Raw genomic sequence first — 19,286 nt, forward strand, 5'->3', positions numbered from 1 at the left:
AGTTATGTCAAATAGTATGTGTGGTTATATATGTATGTGTGTATATAGAGCACAAGAGATACTATTTACATATTAAAGTGAAAGGGACCACAAAATGTTATGCATTTGAGAAACCTACAGAGAATGAATATATGCATGGGGAAGAAGTAGTAATTAAGTAGAAGATGCGTTGTGGAGGGGAAGAATTCTTATCTCAGGAGACAATCTGCCCTACTTTCTTTTCTCACATTTTGAAATCTATGAATCTTTTACTTGCTTTATCACTTTTCCTGATTCCCTGCAGGCTGAGAGTTAAGCCTCTGTTTTATCTTAAACTGTTCAAAGTTTGTTAGAAAATAACTTACACTGCTGTGTTTGAAAGTGGTTGCCTGATTGCAGGAATCCACCCCCTGGTTACTCAGGGTCCAGGTGATCACCATTGTTTGAGTGAAATTGTAGTGATAATCCCAGAGCAACTGGCAAATTGTTAAATTATATGGTCTTTTACTGCTTCTGTTTGAGGACCAGGAAATGAATTGATTGTTTTGTTTTGTTTTGTTCTCTGTAAGAGTTATCTATTTCTTGGGCCATTCTGATAGGAATACATACAGATTAGTTTTTCACTCTGTAGTGTAAACTATAAATAGTGTAGTGAAGTGTAGTGTAGTATAGTGAAACTATAAATAACTACTCTCTATATGGATGGAATCAAGCATACACACTGTCCAGAGCTGTCTTGCTTGTTTATGCTATGGTCATTGCTCACTGCTGCTGCCTATGGCCTCTACAAATCCCTTCTGTTTGCACTTCTGAGAATTAATTTTGCAATACATTGTTGTTGCTGTACTTCAGCATGACGAAATGCAGGCATGAGATAAGGGTGGCAGTATTCACGTCTCTAAAAATGAGATTCTATGGGAATTTCTGTAGTAATTTCATTTTAGTGGGGTTTTAGCTTGTGCTGAAAATTGATACACCTCAAAGAGCTCTCTGTGACGTGACAAGATAAAGAGGAATAGCAATTGTAGACTATGTTCAGTCTGTGTCACAGAATAATAGTCTCGTGTATTGCTTTTCATCTTCAAAGTTCTTGATAAGTGATTATGCAGCATATTAAAGTGATAAGTGATAAGTGATTATAACCAGCATATAAGGTTTTTAGGTTGAAATTCATCTGACGACATTTTGAACCCACATTTCTCAGGAGGAAGCAAAAATTACTAGCTTATTGCTCCTGTGGATCTAAGCCTCATCTCTCTCTTGGTGTTAGATCTGGTGAGATAGCTCTCTTTCCTATATGGGCATATGGGAAGAAAGAAAACATTAACACTAGGCACAGTTCAGTTCTTGTCCAAGAAAGTAAAAAAACAGAGGTGTTGTGGTCTGGTTGTGGAACCTGCCCAGGGTGACTCTCAAACAGTGACTCTCGACTGCCCAGAACCTGCCTGAAAGAGTGACTCTTTCAATTCTCTCCATTATACGGAGACTACTGAGAGTAAGAGATGTATACTGCCATTAGTTAAACAAATGAGGAAAATCCTTTATTTTTATGGAATGCAAATCTTTCAAAATGTTGTCCGAAATCAATAGACCTGAAGATGAATGAAAATAATAGTTTATTGTAAAAGAAAATAACTTTAGCAGATGAGAAATTGTATAATAATGAATATTGTCTACTTGGACTTGTGGTAACTGATACTATTACTGTTTCTGTATAGGTGTGCTGTGAGACCAGTTTTAATAACATTGCCTAAGAAAGCTTAGACTGAATTTTCTATTTTGCTGAGTAGAAATATGAAATAAGAATCTGCATTTTAAAACACTCTTTCTGTTTCCTTCTTTCAGCTTGTGGCCAATGCAATCCTCTTTGTCAGTGTAAATTTGTATGGGGTCTTTGTGAGGATTTTGACAGAGAGGGCTCAGAGGAAGGCATTCCTTCAAGCCAGGAATTGCATCGAGGACCGACTGAGGCTGGAGGATGAAAATGAAAAGCAGGTCAGTTTTAAAGCTCACTTTCTTAGTTTCCTTCGAGATCACTGAAGTTATAAGAACTGAAATTCAGGACACTGCTTGATAAGGAAGTGTGTTCATTTGCCCTGGAAAGGAAGAACATTCCCTCCTCCCTTGCCTGCATCAACTCTTCCTCCCCAGTGTACGTGCTTCTCACTTGATCTGGAGAATGCACGGCACATGCATGTCCCACCCTACCACTACCATCACTACAAGCACTGCAGTGGATGCATTTGAAAGTCATGGGAAAGTTATCATTGCAATCCAAGTTCCTCTTTTATTTATTTATTTTGTTTTATTTATTTATTTATTTATGCATATGTGTTAACTGGTTGGTGTTAGGACACTGTAAAAATGTCTCCTGCTCATTTGCGCTATATCCTGTTTGCAGTTATGACACCTGTGAACAAAACTTACATTTTGGGGAGAATGGCCAGAACTGATGTACCTTAATTAATGTGATAATTGCTGCTTTTCTTAAAAGCAACCTTTCTAGGATGATGTTTTCTTTCACTCAGTTTTATCAATCAATCTGCCAAGCAGATTTAGAAACAAGGAGGAAAATCACTCTTATATGTCAGAGCTTGCTGATGTTCATACGTTGCTTTATAAGTCTAAATCTTAAACATACTAATATCTGGTGATTTGGGGAGCTTTAGATGAGAACTTCGGATGAGGACTATTCTCTCAGTGGGATTAAGTAGCTACAGGTCTGATTTAGTGGAATTGTGGTAATTTCTGCCAATAAAGGAGTTAAGCGACATTCAGACATTGCTGTACAAGGTGTTGAGGTCCTGGGGGCTTATGTACTTTACCCATTTACTTCCAGTTTCTATAATAGGTTTGTTTCCATGCTTGAAATAATTCATATGCTTAAATGCTGTTTTGATATGGATTGGGTGAATGTGTTTTTAACACTAATATACTCTGTAGCTAATAGAGAAAACTCCTCTTTGACCAACTGCATTGGGTGACTGGGTAGCATAGTATTAAGAACAAATCGTTAGATTTGATTCTGAGATTTTTGTAACCCAAAACTACGGACTTTTCAAAGGCATAAATGTGAAATGAGTGAATTTCTGTAGGGTTTAGGCAGCTATTTGCGGGTTTAAAAACTTGTGCATAGGTTCTGACATGAAATTATGCTTATTCTTTTTTATTTCTTTAATTATAGCAATCGTAATTTGTCTTATTTTATATTCATGTTTTTAAAACCACAAGAAGCAAGAAGAGTACACATAAAACATTATTGTTTATAATTTGCCAAAAAAATGGTGTAAATATTTTTCTAATGCAGTACACAGGTCAAGGAAGAGAATATGCCTTTCCCCTACACTTGTGAAAAGTGAGATTAACTTTGTGCATTACACTATAAAACTCAGTGGAGTAGTGATACATGTTAATTAGCTGTTAAGAGTACTGTCAAAAGAAATTACTTTTAAAACACAGACAGGAATTAAGTTCTTATTACAAGCTACAAAATTCTTCTGCATAGCATAATGTAGCCCAAATTTCCAGCTGACAACACTTCAGTATTTCAGAGGACAAAGAGATTGTGCTAACCTGGCCCAATAATTGTATTCATTCCTGTGTTTCCATTTTCTAAAACACAAGTGCTACATGTTACAAAGGCAGAAATTTTTCATCAGACTTTCTAGTTTCTTGTCTTATTCAAATGCTCTGACCTAAATACTGCAGCCTTTTTACGTTAAGAATTGTAAACCAAAATGCTAAAGCCTTTCCCTGATATTTTCGTGCGAAACTCTGCTGAAAGAGGAAAAAAAGACCTTGTTGACTTTCGAGCATATAAACAGCCTTCTGGTGCTAAAGTGTTGACTCAGTGTGACAGATACCACAGCAGTATCTTTAAGTGAGACTACTTCCTCTGTGTCCTACTTAAAGCAATTCTCCTCTTGTGGGATACCTTTGTAGGAATAGTCACACATGATAATAAGTCTATTTTCAGGAGAAAATAGCCTATATTGTAGTTTCTTCAGAGTCCTTGTGTCAAAATTTGCACGTAGACTTTGGGTAAAGGAGCATTGGTGAGGAGGAGAGCAGACTGACCATGAATTTTTTTATTATTATTTCACTTTAATGTTCACAATTTTTCTTGTTCTCTGTGTCAAGATAAGTAACCTCCACTGTGGTGTAATGCATTTGTTATCTTGCTAAATGTTAAGACTGTGATTTGAGAGCAACAACAAGAATAAATATTGTGAGGTGGGTCCCTTTTCCTTTGTAACTGGAACTGTGCTCCATTGTGCTTTCAGTTGAAGCACCTGAGTTCTTCCCCTTTATTCTCACCATATCCTCTCTCTGTGGTCACCTTATTAAATTAAGATTATCCCTTGCCCATATGGCAAGCATGACATCATCACTCTGTGCACTAGGAGAACTTATTGCATTAGAAGACCCTACCAGTCACGATGTTAGTCTGCAGGCAATCCTTCAGCCCTTTCCAAATGAGTAGGAAGGGGACAAGCTGGGATGGGGAAGGATGGATGCTTTCTCTCAGCAGAGAAAGAGAAGTGATCTTCTGCTGATCTAGACAGCTTTCCTACCTGACTCAGATGGGAAACCAGGAGGTTGAGAGGATATAGCAATTTGCAGTGATTCTCAGTGACAAGATAAGAGGCAACAGGCACAAACTGAAGCACAGGCCGTTCCATCTGAATATGAGGAAAACAAGGATGATGGAGTACTGGAATGGGCTGCCAGAGAGGTTGTGGAGTCTCCTTCTCTAGAGATACTCAAAACTCGCCTATGCAATGTGCTCTAGGTGATCCCTTTTGAGCAGAGGAGTTGGACTAGATGGTCTGCAGAGGTTCCTTCCAACCTCAACCCTCCCGTGATTCTGTGATTCATATTTTGTCTGGTCCTGAGACAGTGTGTTACTGACAGCAGGTAGTGAAATTGTAATTCTAAATCTTCCTAAATCAGAAGTGCAACTGGATCATGGTTTAAATTGTTCCATTTTTCTAGTTTCTCTTTCTGAATGTATATATGTTTTTGTCCTCCATGTGATTCTGTGACAGTGAATGTCACACGAATTATGCACTTTGTGAAAAAGAGCTTCCTTTTAATTTGTTACAGACTTATTGTCTGATGACTTCTTGGGTAATCTCCAGCTCTTTTTTTTGTTATTAAATTATGAGTAATCATCCTCAGTAACTTTTTTTTTTTTTTCATATCAATCATGACACTGTAGACTTTCCACATTTCCCCACCCATCTTTCTTTCCTAAGTGAAGAATTGTAATGTACTTGGTTTCTGCATGCATGCATGCACCCAGGCTATTTCTTCCCTCTAATCCTGCTGACTTTGTGGCAAATATTACTCACTAGGATTTTTTTCTGAGTATTTTTGTGCATATTCATGCATTTAAGTTGAGGATAAAGCAAATAGTTTCCATCGGTGAAATGCACTTGCCTGTAGCACAGGCAGATGTGAAAAGTGCCTGTTGTTTTCATATGAGAAAGACTGGAAAATTATTTGACTTTGTGCATATCTCCAAAACCCAGAAAGCAGCTTTCATATCTTCAAGGTTTTATTCTTCAGTTTAGTTTAGTTCTGTTTTCATTGCATAAGTACAAGTAAATATTGTCTGCAAAACAGAGCCATCTTGCTATCAAGTTGTTTAGATCTTTCCCTCCCTCTGCATCTTACATGTGTACTTACACTGATTAGAGCATGGTGGTGGGAAAACACTTGGAGAATAGTAAATTGGTAAAAATGACACTCTGATCCTCGTAAAAAACTTTTTGTGAATTTGCATTTAACCTCTCAAATAGTCGGTATTGAATGAATATTTGGTGGTGTATATAGATATCTATGTCTAATGTATTTTAGAGTAATGTCCTAAACATCCTATACAGTAGATGGGACATCACTGAGTCAGAGAGTTGATGAGTAACAACTATTCCTGGGTAATGAGACAGTGTCAACAAAAAACACCATGAGACTCAGCATAGAATACTTTGAACTTCTGTCTAGGACGTTTGGGGTTGAAATTCCCAGCTGGGTTAAGATCCTTCTTCAAAACAGTTTAATCTAGATTTTTCCACATTTTGGATGTGTATACTGCTTTCTGTTCCTTTGGGTAAAAGGGTGATGCTAGTAACAACCCTAGTTGCTAGTTCTGTCCAGTATATTTCATTTTAAGCATTTGTGGAAAAAAAGGAAAAACAATAGAACATACTGTTTGAATAAAACAAGAATGTTGGATTTTTACTACAATAATGGATAACAAGCCACTGGTGTTTGTTTTTTTGGTTCTGTTTTTTTTTTTTTCCCCAATTCCACAATCTAACTGAAAAATTAGTGATTTGCAGAGCTTCAGAAGTAGTTTCCAGGATGCCTGACAGCATGGCTATCAGTGCCTAATCAGGTTCTCCTCATGTTCTCATACTTCTTTATTATCAGAATCTAGCATCTTTTTTTTTTTTTTTTTTTTTTTTTAATAGCAGGGCAAAATAAAATAGAAAACTTGTCATTAAAACACAGGCCTTGATTCCCTGATCTTTTATCCTGGCTCTGTGCATCAGCAAATTGCCCTGGAGCAAAAATTTCATCTGGATTGTATGGGCACAAGACCATGTTCTTGGCAAATTATTTGGAGTGTGCAACAGGGAAGTGATCCTGGTTTTATGCAAATTGCAGGACAAGAGATGCTATCTGATCCTATGTAAAAGCCAGACAGTACAATCTTGGAAAAATGTAGATGGATTAACTAATCTTAGCTGGCAAGTTGAGTCTGTACTACATTTGCACTGTGTGCCGCACTACAAGAAGACCTAAAATAGAATTTATTGTACCATTAAACTAAAGCCTTGAACAGTAAAATCCACCTTCAGAAATCCATTCATCTGTCCCTAGGATCAAGGAGAAGAGAAAATAATGAGTGTTACCATTGCATTGCATTGTTAACTTTACTCAAGATTAGTACAGTTTTTTTGGTTTGGTTGCTTTTTTGGTTGGAGTTATAGAGGGAGATTATACTTAGATTTTACAGAGAGATATAGGATAAATAACTGTATGATAAGATAGAGAAAATCCTTACAACTGGAATTGAAACTTCAAAGAGCAAAGGGACTCTGCACTGCAAAAGAAATAACCTTCAGTTGTAAATCATGCAAAATACATATATTTTATATGCATTATAATTGTGTTTCTGTGTGAGCTTTCCTGTGATTTGAAAAATGCAACATATTATATTATATGAAAAGGATAAAAGCCTTTCAAAAAAACTTATAAAAGCAAGTCAGATTACTACTAAACAATTGGATTTGACTTTAATTTGTCCCCTGATGGCTTCCTGATGTAAATAAATATGTAAATAAAATCAGTTATCAGCCATCTCATTTTTTGACACAAGATCTGAGCTGCACAAACTGAACTTTTTTTGTTTTCCTCTTTTTTTCTTTAAGCCTTAAAATTTTGGCTTATTAACTCTGCTTTCTGTGATAAGTCTATTTAATCATTGAAACTCAATATCACATATATATGTTTTGGATTGGTGTTTGCTGCAGTTTGTTTTCCCTCGTAGTATGTCTTTCCTAATAAACATATAGATATATCTTTACATGGATATATTAAGTTCTTATTTATTGCAGAGAATTCTGAGCTGGTTTAGGTTGAATAGTTGAACATAAGAAGATATATTAAAAATACTAGTTTTATCATGCTGAAAAGTGTTGATACTTTGGCTATTAGGAGTTTGGAAAAAAATTGGGAAACTTCAAATATGTGTGTCAACTAAATATACTGGAGTGTTTTTTTGGGTTTTTTTTTTTTTTGGTGAAATTTTCGGTTTTGTTTTTCCTACTTGCTCCTATATTTTCCCTTTGAGAGCGTGGAAGAGAAGGAATAAAAAAGAGCACACAACTCTGTCACTGGATGATTAATAATATACCCCTATATAATTTTCAGTTGATAACATCTTGAATAGCAGTTGCTTAAAGAAATAATCATATTTTAGAAAATCAAATAGTGCTTTAGATCCTTAAGTTTAATAATATTTGATTCTAGAAACTTGAAATACTTTCTTATGTTTAATTCCTAAATTTAGATTCCTGGCAGCAGTGTTGTGTTTCCTCTCATGCAAAGATGCACATAGAGACAGCTTATGCCTTTTCAAAATATGGGTGAGATTTAATTTTTCTCCAGCTACTACTGCTTCTGTGGTGGGAAGAGAAAGGATAGGGGTGAGATGCCAAGCTGAAATGAAAATCCCTGCAGAGCTGAGCAGTCTGGTCCAGCCTAAGTTTTCTCCATGCCTAGGGCAAGCCAGAAGTGGAGAGCACAGTGCAGACATTTTCAAATCAATGAGATTTGGTAGGATGCTACAATATACAACAACACAACCTCAGGAGTGAGGTCTGTTGTGATTCTTCCCTTGGCAACAGGAAACCACGAGGAGCTTTAAAATGTTACTGGGAAATTTATCTTGCGCAGACTTTCTCTTGCTGCTCATAGAATTGTGTTCACTTCTAGAATTATATTAGAAAGGCAGTTGATGCTTTCTAACAAAAGCTTAGCACATCTTGTCCCCTGCCATTCTTCAAGCTCACAGACAGCTCTGCTGTGAAGCTCTTTCAAATTGTATCAACAGGTCTGGTCCAATGTGCAGTTTCCCAAAAGGCCCATTTGCTAAATCTCTGCTTTATAAGAGATTTTTTCCATGAAGGGGATATTGAGCAAGGTACTTTGCCATCATCCTAATGTGTGACCGTATGCACTGCTTGATAGTACCTCTTCCCTGATCCAGCATACATATGTTTCCAGACATTTTGCCTGTTCCTTTTGGTCAGCCTGATGTGGAGGTAAAAAGAAAGCAAGAAAAAATGAAGTACTAAGCAATATACTCTTTATTTATGGAAGGAATGCATTTTAAGGTCATTTTTTGATTTAGTTTTACTGTTCTGGAGTGGAGAATTTCTATCATGTAATTTAAATTCTTTCAGGGTTTCAGATACCTCTTATATCTTTGATATGTGCTGAAAATCAGCAAATATGCTGAGTTTATATTCACTTTCAACAGACACATCTGATTAGGAATTTCCTAGTCTGACAAGGTAAACATGAATAAAGTCTGCATGAAATTTAGTATGTTGATAGGGTGAATACACTCATTGCTCATCAGGTTTTCTGCAGATAGGTTAAGGGCAATTCCCTGTTCTGAAGACAAAACATAAGCAAACAACAGAGCAAAAAGAGCAAAATGCTCTTTGACTAGCAATCAGAGTTATTTCACTGAAGAGTGAAGTACAGTGGAGTGAAGTGCTTGCTCCACTGTTGGTAAAAAAGGAAAAAAATCTGTTATAGGAAAGGGTATGTGCCCAGGTATACCCAACATACCCATACTGCAGGGTATGTACTGCAGTATGTACCCATACTGCAGTCCTGAATGTGTGCTGTATCGAGGTTGCTCAGCACCACTGCTACCACAGTGGTGTGTCCTTCCAGAGTAATCCTCTGGCTCTTCACCCATTCTGCTTCTTTGATGGTGTAGCCTTTATGCTTCAGCACTGAGAAGATCTGTAGATGGCTGAGTCCTTTCTCCCAATTACTCTCTGCTGTCCTCACTTCTTATCAAGGTGCAAGAGCACAACAGGTTTACAATGAATGTACTTGTTGAACATCCTTGGATTCTGGTACAGAAGTGTGGGAAGTAGGATGACTATCATAGTTATGGGACAGAGCAAAAGCAAATGGTGCTACAGTCCCAGCAACATCTTGAGCATTAACATCTACCAGGTTCTTTCAGGGGAAAAAAGTCATAGCTGAAGACTGTAGGTTTACAGAGGGCAGAAGAGGAGGAGGTGTCTACTTCGCTGGGAGTTGAATTCGATGACTTCTGCTTGCTGAGAAATATAGAAGTGCCAACTCCATGTGTTCAGTGTTATGTTGATAGAAGAGGTCAAGACATAACTATGGAGTGTAAACACAGAGATACCCTAACTGGACAGCAAGCTTAGCATAGCTTTGGTTAGCCAGATAAATGTTGTCTGCTTCTCCATTTATCCTGAAAGTGAGTAGCATCAGTCAAATTGCTGCTAATAGTGCTGTCTTCTTAGCAACTTTAAGAGAAAGGCAGAAGCAGGTGTAGTGATAAGATATTGTACACATCCTGTTTGTGATACTATGCTTTGTTCTTTGCAGTGGTTCAGTCCATAGGACGCTTGAATTCACGTGTGTCTTGATTGAATACCTGCTTAGTATTACAACAGTACTTCTATGTTCTCTCTGATCATGATTTTGGCACAGCAGTGGTATTCTTTCTGTTCATTTTTAAGGTGTCTATTCATTTGAAACAAAAAATCCTTCCATAAATGATTTTTTAAGTTATATTTTAAATTTGGTTTCTTTTTTTGTTTTTAATGTTTCTACTCAATACATATACATACTATCAGAGCTAATATAAGAGGATTATTGAACTGAAATATGCTCTGTCAGACTCTGCAAAAGAGTAGGCAAAATATTTACCCTTCCGCAGAGGGAGATTTAGAACCGCATACTTGGAAGCTGTTCTGTGCCAAAAATGTTTCATCTTCACTGATGTCCACTCAAGAATCTGCTCTTGAAGAACCCACTGAAGCTTAACAGATCAAAACAAGTTTATTAAACTAGCATTTAATAAATAAGGTAAATTTCAAGATCCCCATTTGAAATGGGGCTTTAATTATGATTTTACTCGTAAACTTTCAGAGATGCACCGTGTTTGTATCCTTCACATACCCACTGAACTTCTCTGAACTTCTCTGAACTTCTCTGAATGATGGATTGCATGATGAAGGCTTAGGGAAAGTTTCTGTTGAGACTTCATTATTTTACCTCATAACTTATGTCATTGTATGCTCAAAAGAAGAGCCCTGAGCTAGACTATGTACAGAATTTGTGTTTCAAGCAATATGATTCCATAATTTCTGATTGTTCCAGCACCAGTTTTTTACCCATGGATGTGGTCAGATCTCTGACATGCATCATCTAGAGCTCGCCTCCAGTGTGCTTCCCGAAACACATTGAGTTTTGGCCAGATTATAGGCAAGGCACAAGCTGACAAGGATCAGATCTGTGGGAAAGCTCTCAAAGTGGATTGCGAAGTGTTTTGATTTTCTAATTCTCTGAGAATTTCATCTGCTTAAGTAGGGTTCCCTTCTATGAGGGAAAGGGGAAATGCTCTTTGGTCATGGTAGATCTCTCTGTGAAATGCAAAGCTAGCACAGTAGCCAAGCCAGTAGAGAACCTTTCTCACAGCCTACCCAAGGTTGCCAGACCCTCCTCCATTTCCTCTCTTTTCCTTCACCATATTCCCTACAGAAACACAGAGTTTTGCCATTACTTCCCAGCCCCCGGTCCTCTGCCTTATCTTCTTTTCCTCCATCTGCTTCTGTCTTTATGGAGCAGAAGAGAAAAAACAATGTGAAAGGCAGCATCTAGTTTCAAGGTGTCATTTTGGAAAAAAATATCACTATAGGAGGGGAACTTGGACTTCAGAAATAGCTGCTTCTGCTATCTCTATTCAGTGCAATGGAGAGAGGCTTTCTTTCCAGCCAAACAGGGTTTCACTGTAAGTTATCTCCTTTAGAGAATATGTGCACTTTTGTGTCCTATAGTGAAGCCAATAAAGATGCCTTAAGGATAAAATCTCCATTTTGCTATGTGAATTTAGCATCTCCTCCCTCTCCTTTGCTTCTAGCAAGAGGATTTCCATTAACTGAAAGGAAATTCATCCCTTTCCTGTCAAGTTCTCTGTGATCCTTTTATGGATACATTGAACCTTCCCAGTTAGGTTTCAGTGAGGGAGAATGCAAAGGGTGTAGGGTGAAAGTAGAAAGATAAGCGGTAGGCTGACACTGCAGTCATTTATTCACTGTGAATTTATATCTTGTGTTAACTCTTTTGGCTGGCCTTCATGGGGATTAATCCATACTGATATATTTCTAGAGGGTTCTGATTTACTGTGCATGAGGGCAATCAGATAAACTAGTTATGCTTTTTAGCCTTCTGGTTTCCATGTTTGCCCTCCTAGTCTTTCTCCACTCAGGTTCCTCTTTGAGTATAATTAGTGGAATTGATCTCAAAAGCGTGTGTATTATCCTGCTGGTGATCTTTCTCTCAGTGCATCCTAGAATCACATTTGCCCTTTTAGGGTAATATCACATAAATAATGTGGTAAATTCCATAGCCATTCAGTGCTCCGTTTGTGGGACTTTTTCACCTTCAGAGGTTTCTACCCCCTATATCTGAGCTGTTTTTTTTTTTTTTTTAATAGATGACATCTACAATGCAACTGCTGTTGAATTTCTCTTATTCCATGTCTTGTATGCTCTCCTGTGTACTTTTTGCCTTCAGGAAACTTCATGTTCTCTTTATACCCACTCTCCAGCTCAGTATTTATGCCCTTGATGCTGCCTGTTGTTCTCTCTGAACAAGACTTTAGGTCTCCCCTAACACCTACCTTCTCAGTCATAACAATTTTTCATGTGGAATCATGTTAGTATATTACCAAATATCCTTAATATTTTCTTTTTAAAAGGACGAGTTATCCATATTTCAGACTAGTAATTTCAGATTAATTTGCTAGTATTTTTTATTTTATCCATAAAATATTGATTGCCTACTATAATAGTATGCAGTTAGCTACTATCTTGGTATTCAAGATAGTTAGAATGGTTAGAATGAAACTTAATGGATGGTCTTTTATTCTTACGGTTGCAGTGAGGTTTTACCCATAAGTACAACTTTTCAAGAAATCTCAAGAATGTTCTTAAATACTGCCATCTTGTGGCTGCCTGATCTCCATCTTTAATTGTGTATTTTTTATACTTCTTATTTGGAAGACAGGGCAATATTTCTTTTTTTTTTTTTTTTTTTTTTTTTGGTAACATGGTTTAATAGTGCATGTATAAAATCTGCTGTGTTTGTTTGCCAGCCTACAAGAAGTATAGATGAATCACAATAATTTTTGCAGTAGATTTCTTTACTCTCCTTCTCTTTTATTTTCCTTCCATGGAATTAAAATATCTATGCATATAAGCATGACAGCTTATCTACATGTAAGCACGACAGTTACCACTAAAACCACTAAAAATACCCATTTTGCAGTTTAGCTAAAATCGCTAAAGACCACTCTAAAAAGAGTGAAGGCATAATAAGATAGCAATGATAATACTTAGGATGTACTTCGGAGTGTTGCTGATGAAGTAGAAGGAGAATCTCATATTTATAGAAAAGTTGGCTTTAAAACACTTTTATTAATTTTATATGCTTGTGTATTGCTTGTCTTCTCCAAAAAGGAGAGGAAAAAGAACTTATATCTTGGTATGGTGGCCTTTTGCACTAAAGTGTAGCAACCATGAAAAGTTCTATTGTTGACTACATAATTGGTTGGTAGGACTTCAGGCTTTGTATTGTAAAAGTCCCAAGAGACAAGGTGGTCAAAATGGCCCTTTCTTGTCTGTTGTCTCCTTTTATTAATTGTAACCCTAGATGGAGTGTAACTCCATCTATTTGTATTTTATTACCCAGAAAGCAAAGATGCCCAACCTGCTTTTTGCTAGGTATGTATTTAAGGCCCAGAAAATGCAAAGGACCCTTGCCGCATGGCAAAGGACCATGGACATGCATTCCTGAATCAGGCGTCTTAGAACCTTACCTTTAGGGAGGCTAAGGAGAGATCGATATTTGTAGTGCCATTCGGGCTATATTTCCTTCACCAGCACAAGCATGAGCATTGATAGGTTCCACTCGAGCATATTTTATGAGGACAAGGTGTCTGCTGAGTCAGAATGGGGAAAAGCGAAAAGAAAGTTGTCTAGGAACATGAAGATTTTTTACTGCATTTAAGGCTTCTTCTGATGAGGGGACATGATTTACAGCTTTTTTAATGGGATTTCAAAATTTGTCACACTTACAATCCATGCATATGTTAAAATAAATCACTTCGTACAACAGTATAGAGTGTGATACTAGGCTGTTTGGGGGTCTGCATAAAATCATTATAAATCAAGGCAGAAATTTCAAAGGGACTTTGGGAAAGTTATGAGCGGTTGGAGAATGCAGTAAAATGAGAACTTTCATGGCAACAGTGTTCAAAATCACGATGTTTCACTTTCTCTGCTGTTCTCTTTTTACGAGAGAAGTAAAAAAATGTGTTCGGAATATGTAAGAGCAGAGCAGGGCTGTGGGTGGGAAAGGGGTAGAGATGGGAGAAGGAGGTGGACAGAGGAGCTTCCAGCTGGCTGAGCTCTGAGCTCATCACTGTTAAGAGCCCTATTTGAGTTTTATAAGGTGGTAAGATGGATTCAGTAGCTTTCCAGAAGCTGTGGATACCCTCTTTTTCTCATGTTGGTACTGTACCCGCCTTTGCAGTATATTTCAGGCTGATGGAAACAGAGATTGGAAGGGCCTCCTGGAGGTGATTGTATCCAACCTCCCTCTCATAGCAGGACTGCCTGCAACACTAGATCTGGTCAACCGTGACTGTGTCTAGTTCAGTCTAGAATGAATAACTCCAGAACTAGTGGTTGAAAACTCTTTTCCTTAAGTCCAGCAGAAGCAAGAATTATAGAACAGAAATTTGTAATTGCATTTAGAGTTGAGAACATTTTTTAAAAAATAGTAATTTTGGGTCTTTTTGATCATTAACTGTGGGAAGAAAAAGAAATAATGGTACTAGCTGTTGAAAACTGGCAGTGCAACACTGGACAATTTTTTTATGGCTTAATATGCACATTTGGATGTGATGCAGGGTAAAACGTATGTCTTTGTTCCTTTTCTTATCTCTAACAGTACTTCATCGATGTGGGAGAATAAAATATGGATGTTTATCTAAATTGAGTGATCTTATAAGAATTAGCTCAGTCTTCATTAATGGTGCATAGATCTTCATTAACGGTGATAAGACAGTTGGCAGAGACAGCCCACTTTGGCATTCCAGATGGCAATTTCAAATACGTTTTTTTTGTTTGTTTGTTTTTTAAGAAAAAAGCCACTTTGAATGAAGAAAATATAGGTTCTCATCTGTCATTTCCTTTTTCTAAATGAGATTTGTGCAGGGAAAGCAAGATCTTTAGCAGGCAATAATGATCTCTGAAAAGAATCTTTCTTTCAGGATGTGATTTCACTTCACATCATGTTAATGCTGAGTGGAAATTTAATGCAGAACAAAAGAGCACACAGTCCTGGAAGAGCAGAAACTGGGCCCAAGATCCATTCTTTAATAAGAAAGCTTTAATAAGTTTCACCAACATTATAGATCAGAGAGAAATGTGAAAACGTGGAGCCATTTGTGTCTTTCTACTAGCTCCTGTGTTTTTGATTCAGAACAGGAATATGCCACATGTTGAGGCACAACCAAGACAAGTTAATTTATCACAGAAAAGGCAGCCTGCAGCATGAGTATTGTTTTATTCTAGTCAAACTTGTGGCTAATTGATTAGTGCTCCCTATCTGTCTCCCTTTTTCATTTTTTTCCATGATCAGCCATCGCTGTCAGAGGCAGTGGCCGCTCAAGCATGAATGTCACCACAAATGTGACCAGCCTTTCTGCTGGGCTCTCTTGTTTCACTCGGTGCTCTATGCAGCTGTGCACATCTAGGCTTCCTTTTGCTCTATTTTTCACATTACTTTTTGAAGTGGATCAGCCTTGCAGAAGCAAATGAGAAAAAAATCAGACAATGGTGACAGGACTTGTTGAACAGAGATCCAAATGGAGCCCCTCATTCTCCTGACTGTCTTTGGCATATATGATTTCAGTCTTACAGCTCCAAATCTCTAAGTCCTTAATGGTTCCATAGGGTGACCTGGAAGTCAACACCACTTTTCTTGACAGATGAGATTTTGCTAAAATTTTATAAAATAAGTTTTTCATATTTTTTTATGTTCTCTTTATATATAAGTTTTTAAGAGAGTTACATGCTGATGCTCTTTCATTTTTTTTTTCACTATTTCAATAATTTCTACTGCAGGATTGTTTCCTATATTTGCCAGACTCTCTTCTAATGATAAATCTGTACAAACATACTGCTGCTTCCCTACTTGGCCTGACGGGTCAGTAGAGATGGCCCTTTCATAGAGTCCTAACCGAGTCTACTCACGAGAGGAGTATAGAGTGCCAATCCTGTTGGTAAAGACTGACCAGATCTTCCTCACTTTCTTTTTCATCTCTAGTTTGTTGTAAACTACAGTGTAATATGAAAAAGCAAACCACCACAATTTGAAATAGGATTTTTATAAGCTCCCTTCCATCTTGCAGTAGTCATGCTAACATGTGTGGGAAATACCAATTTTGTAGCCTTAACAGCATAATGATGCAAATTTTGGAGCTGTAGGATAACACAGCTCTCTGATGCTGCTTCCAGAACTATAGTTTATTTTCCCTGGCCTCTCGGCTGACCTTAGTTGCAAATCTTTTATTCGCCTCCTTTACTGTGTGTGCGTATAGGCCAAAAAAGTGCAGTCAGCATTGGTTTCTAGGTGTCTGTCTGAGCCTGTCCAATTTGTTTGATAGCTCTCTGTATGTTTTAGCCTGGCTTTCTAGGAAAAAAGGAAGCTTAAATAGTGCCCCCTCCTCGTAACAGCTTTGCAATTTACATGCCTGTCCCAGCAGAAAGGCAAAGATCTTTAACACTCTCACTGAGAAAAGCTACAGCAAACATTTAGTTCTTATCAGACATCAGAGAATTGACATCCAGGATAATACTTCTGAAATTCCAATATCATCTGGAGTTTATACCATCTTAAACACCAGAGAATTTAATCCTCAGGCAAGACTGTTCTGTCTTGTATGGATTCTCTGTTGCCTAATAAGGGGAGAGCTCATGCTGCAAGTTCAATATAATTGAGTTAAAACTGTTAATCAACTGCAAGATAACAAGTTGGAGAACTTGGATAACATGGTAAGAAGACCTTCATAAGTTCCACTCTTGACAAAATTATTCCTTTTGGGTTTTAGTCAACATCATATATTTCTGTTACAGCGATAGGTATGCTTATACTTAATTTAATTAACATAAGAACTGTAGCAATTTACCATTTCCCACTGAAATCTGAGACTATTTGATTAACTTGAAATGGATTTATACATAAGCTGTCCACAAATACTTAATTCCACCATGTTTTTTGCCATGTTCTTAGAACTTACATGAGAAGTACTATGTTCATCCATGAATGAACATGAATGAACTTCAGTCTCCAGTCAAAGTGTACTGCCCTGGCATATTAAAGGCGCTTTAATGTGAAATAAGTACATTTATGCAAAATATAGCTTACTCATCTGTGAAGTAAATGTGTGTCAACTGTGAAAACCAGAACTGTAAAATGAGAAGCTTTTTGAGTAGTCTATCATGATTCTGCATTTGTGGCCAGTTAGTATTTGCATGTGAGAAATACAGAGAGTTTGTCCATGCAATACCTCTGTTCTATTAATTGTTGCTCCTTATTTACTTACTGTAATTCAAATAAGAGGAGGATGTAGTCTGGCCAAGATCTGCATTCTTCTGATGTCTCCTCACTGCCATTGCTTTGGCACCGGATCAGAGACAGTAACACAAGCTCTTCTAGTCTGCTACAGTGGATGAGGCTAGCAAACCTGAATTGCACACGGGAACAAAAATAGGTTTAGAGCATTTTAAATGGCAGTTGTTTTCTGTGTGAGAAGAGAGCTTTAGTAGGATTTGTGAGTACAGAGCTCTCCAGGAACATGCAAATGGTCCAGAATATGTGGAATAACTACACAAGCCTTTATTGTTAGCACTGACAAGATTCAAGAGGGTGCATGACATCTGCTAAAATTTTTTGGTGGATATAGTGAGCAGATATGATTTTAACCAGGAGTTTATGCTGATACATTGTATTACTGAGCTTCCTTGAACAGGCATTTCTGTGCTGGGTAAAACACCATTAAAGCTGTACCTTTATTATTGTTCTGCTGATTCAGACTGTGTGGATAAATCTATCATCCATTCTCACTGCTTAATAACCAGCTGTCATAGTCCCTGTAATGTAACACCTTCATTAGATTCCCAAATAGAATACAAAAGGATAGCAAATGATCTTGGAAATTCTTTCACAGATAGATAAATGGTACTAATGATAAAATAAGTTCTTACTGTTAGCACTGTGATGTTAATGATAATTATGGACAATTATCTGTTCCTCCCCTCTACCTCATTCCCCTCCTCTCTTTCCTCTCCTTTCCCCCATTCATCTCCTCTGCCCTCTTCCCTCCCTCTCCCCTTCCCCTCACCTCCCCTTGTCACCCTCTCTTGTGCAGAGGAATTAAAAAAGATATCCACACAGGCTGCAGAGATTTGAAGGAAGTTGTTTGTGCTGTTCGTGAAGCTTTTTAAGTTCCACAAGTTTAAGTTGTTGGAAGCAGGCTAGATTATGCAAAGTTTGTCTAATTTACTAGCCCAGAACTGTTGAATAGTGGAAATACAATATACCATGAAACTGATGTTGTTTACATTTTCTTTCAGGAACGTCTCTTGATGAGTCTTTTGCCCAGGAATGTTGCAATGGAAATGAAGGAAGATTTCCTGAAGCCTCCTGAAAGGATTTTCCACAAGATTTACATTCAAAGACATGACAATGTTAGGTAGGATTGATGTAACCCATTAAATAATTTAAAAAAGAGAATCTTTAATACATAACACACAATATGGTGACATGCAGATGCAATCAGAGATTTGAGTATAAAGAGCAAGCAGTACAGTACAGATTTGTTGTTTGGGTGCAGGTGGAGAATGGGTCCACTTAAAGAGAGTGAATAATCTTCTGAGAAGATAATATTGAATCAATATATTGCTTAGAATAGTAATGATGAGAGCAGGAAACCTTTTTTGAGTGGGTGGTCATTCCATGTACTACGTTATATTCTTGGTGAATGGGAATATTTATGTTGCTAACATCACATTTATGCTTTCCTGAAAACAAGGCAGATTATTTCTAGTACTTTGCTTTCCATGGATGTGTAGGAAGAAGGTGTGATGTAAACTTGGGAAAATATAAATCAATGCCCATCACATCAGCATTCCTCCTCAGAAGTTGTTGATTGGGGTCTGCTTCTTGCGCAATGACAGACCATTCAGCAAGTGGCCTCCTGCACACTGGTAATGGTTAGAGTGGAATGTATTCTTCTTGTCTTTAACATTCATATTCTGAATAAGCTGTAAGCATCATTCACACATGTAAGCAACACTGTGCAGCTCATGCTGTATAGTTAGCAATGATAATGACAGTCTTTGGTAACTCTTAATAAGTTACAGGCTGGAGACTGTAGGCATTCAGTT

General features: G+C 37.4%; 1 protein-coding gene across 1 annotated transcript in view; it reads left to right on the forward strand.

Annotated features, from left to right (window-relative positions):
• Positions 1-19,286, forward strand: part of ADCY1 (adenylate cyclase 1) — a 135,113-nt gene that overhangs the window by 36,661 nt on the left and 79,166 nt on the right. Inside the window, exons 2-3 of the mRNA XM_026033697.1 lie at positions 1,825-1,974; positions 18,474-18,592. Of these exons, the coding sequence (XP_025889482.1) occupies positions 1,825-1,974; positions 18,474-18,592 (269 nt within the window). The remainder of the gene's footprint in view (positions 1-1,824; positions 1,975-18,473; positions 18,593-19,286) is intronic.

Source organism: Nothoprocta perdicaria, unplaced genomic scaffold, assembly GCF_003342845.1.
Source record: "Nothoprocta perdicaria isolate Ctin4 unplaced genomic scaffold, notPer1 scaffold_131, whole genome shotgun sequence".
Lineage (NCBI taxonomy): Eukaryota > Metazoa > Chordata > Aves > Tinamiformes > Tinamidae > Nothoprocta > Nothoprocta perdicaria.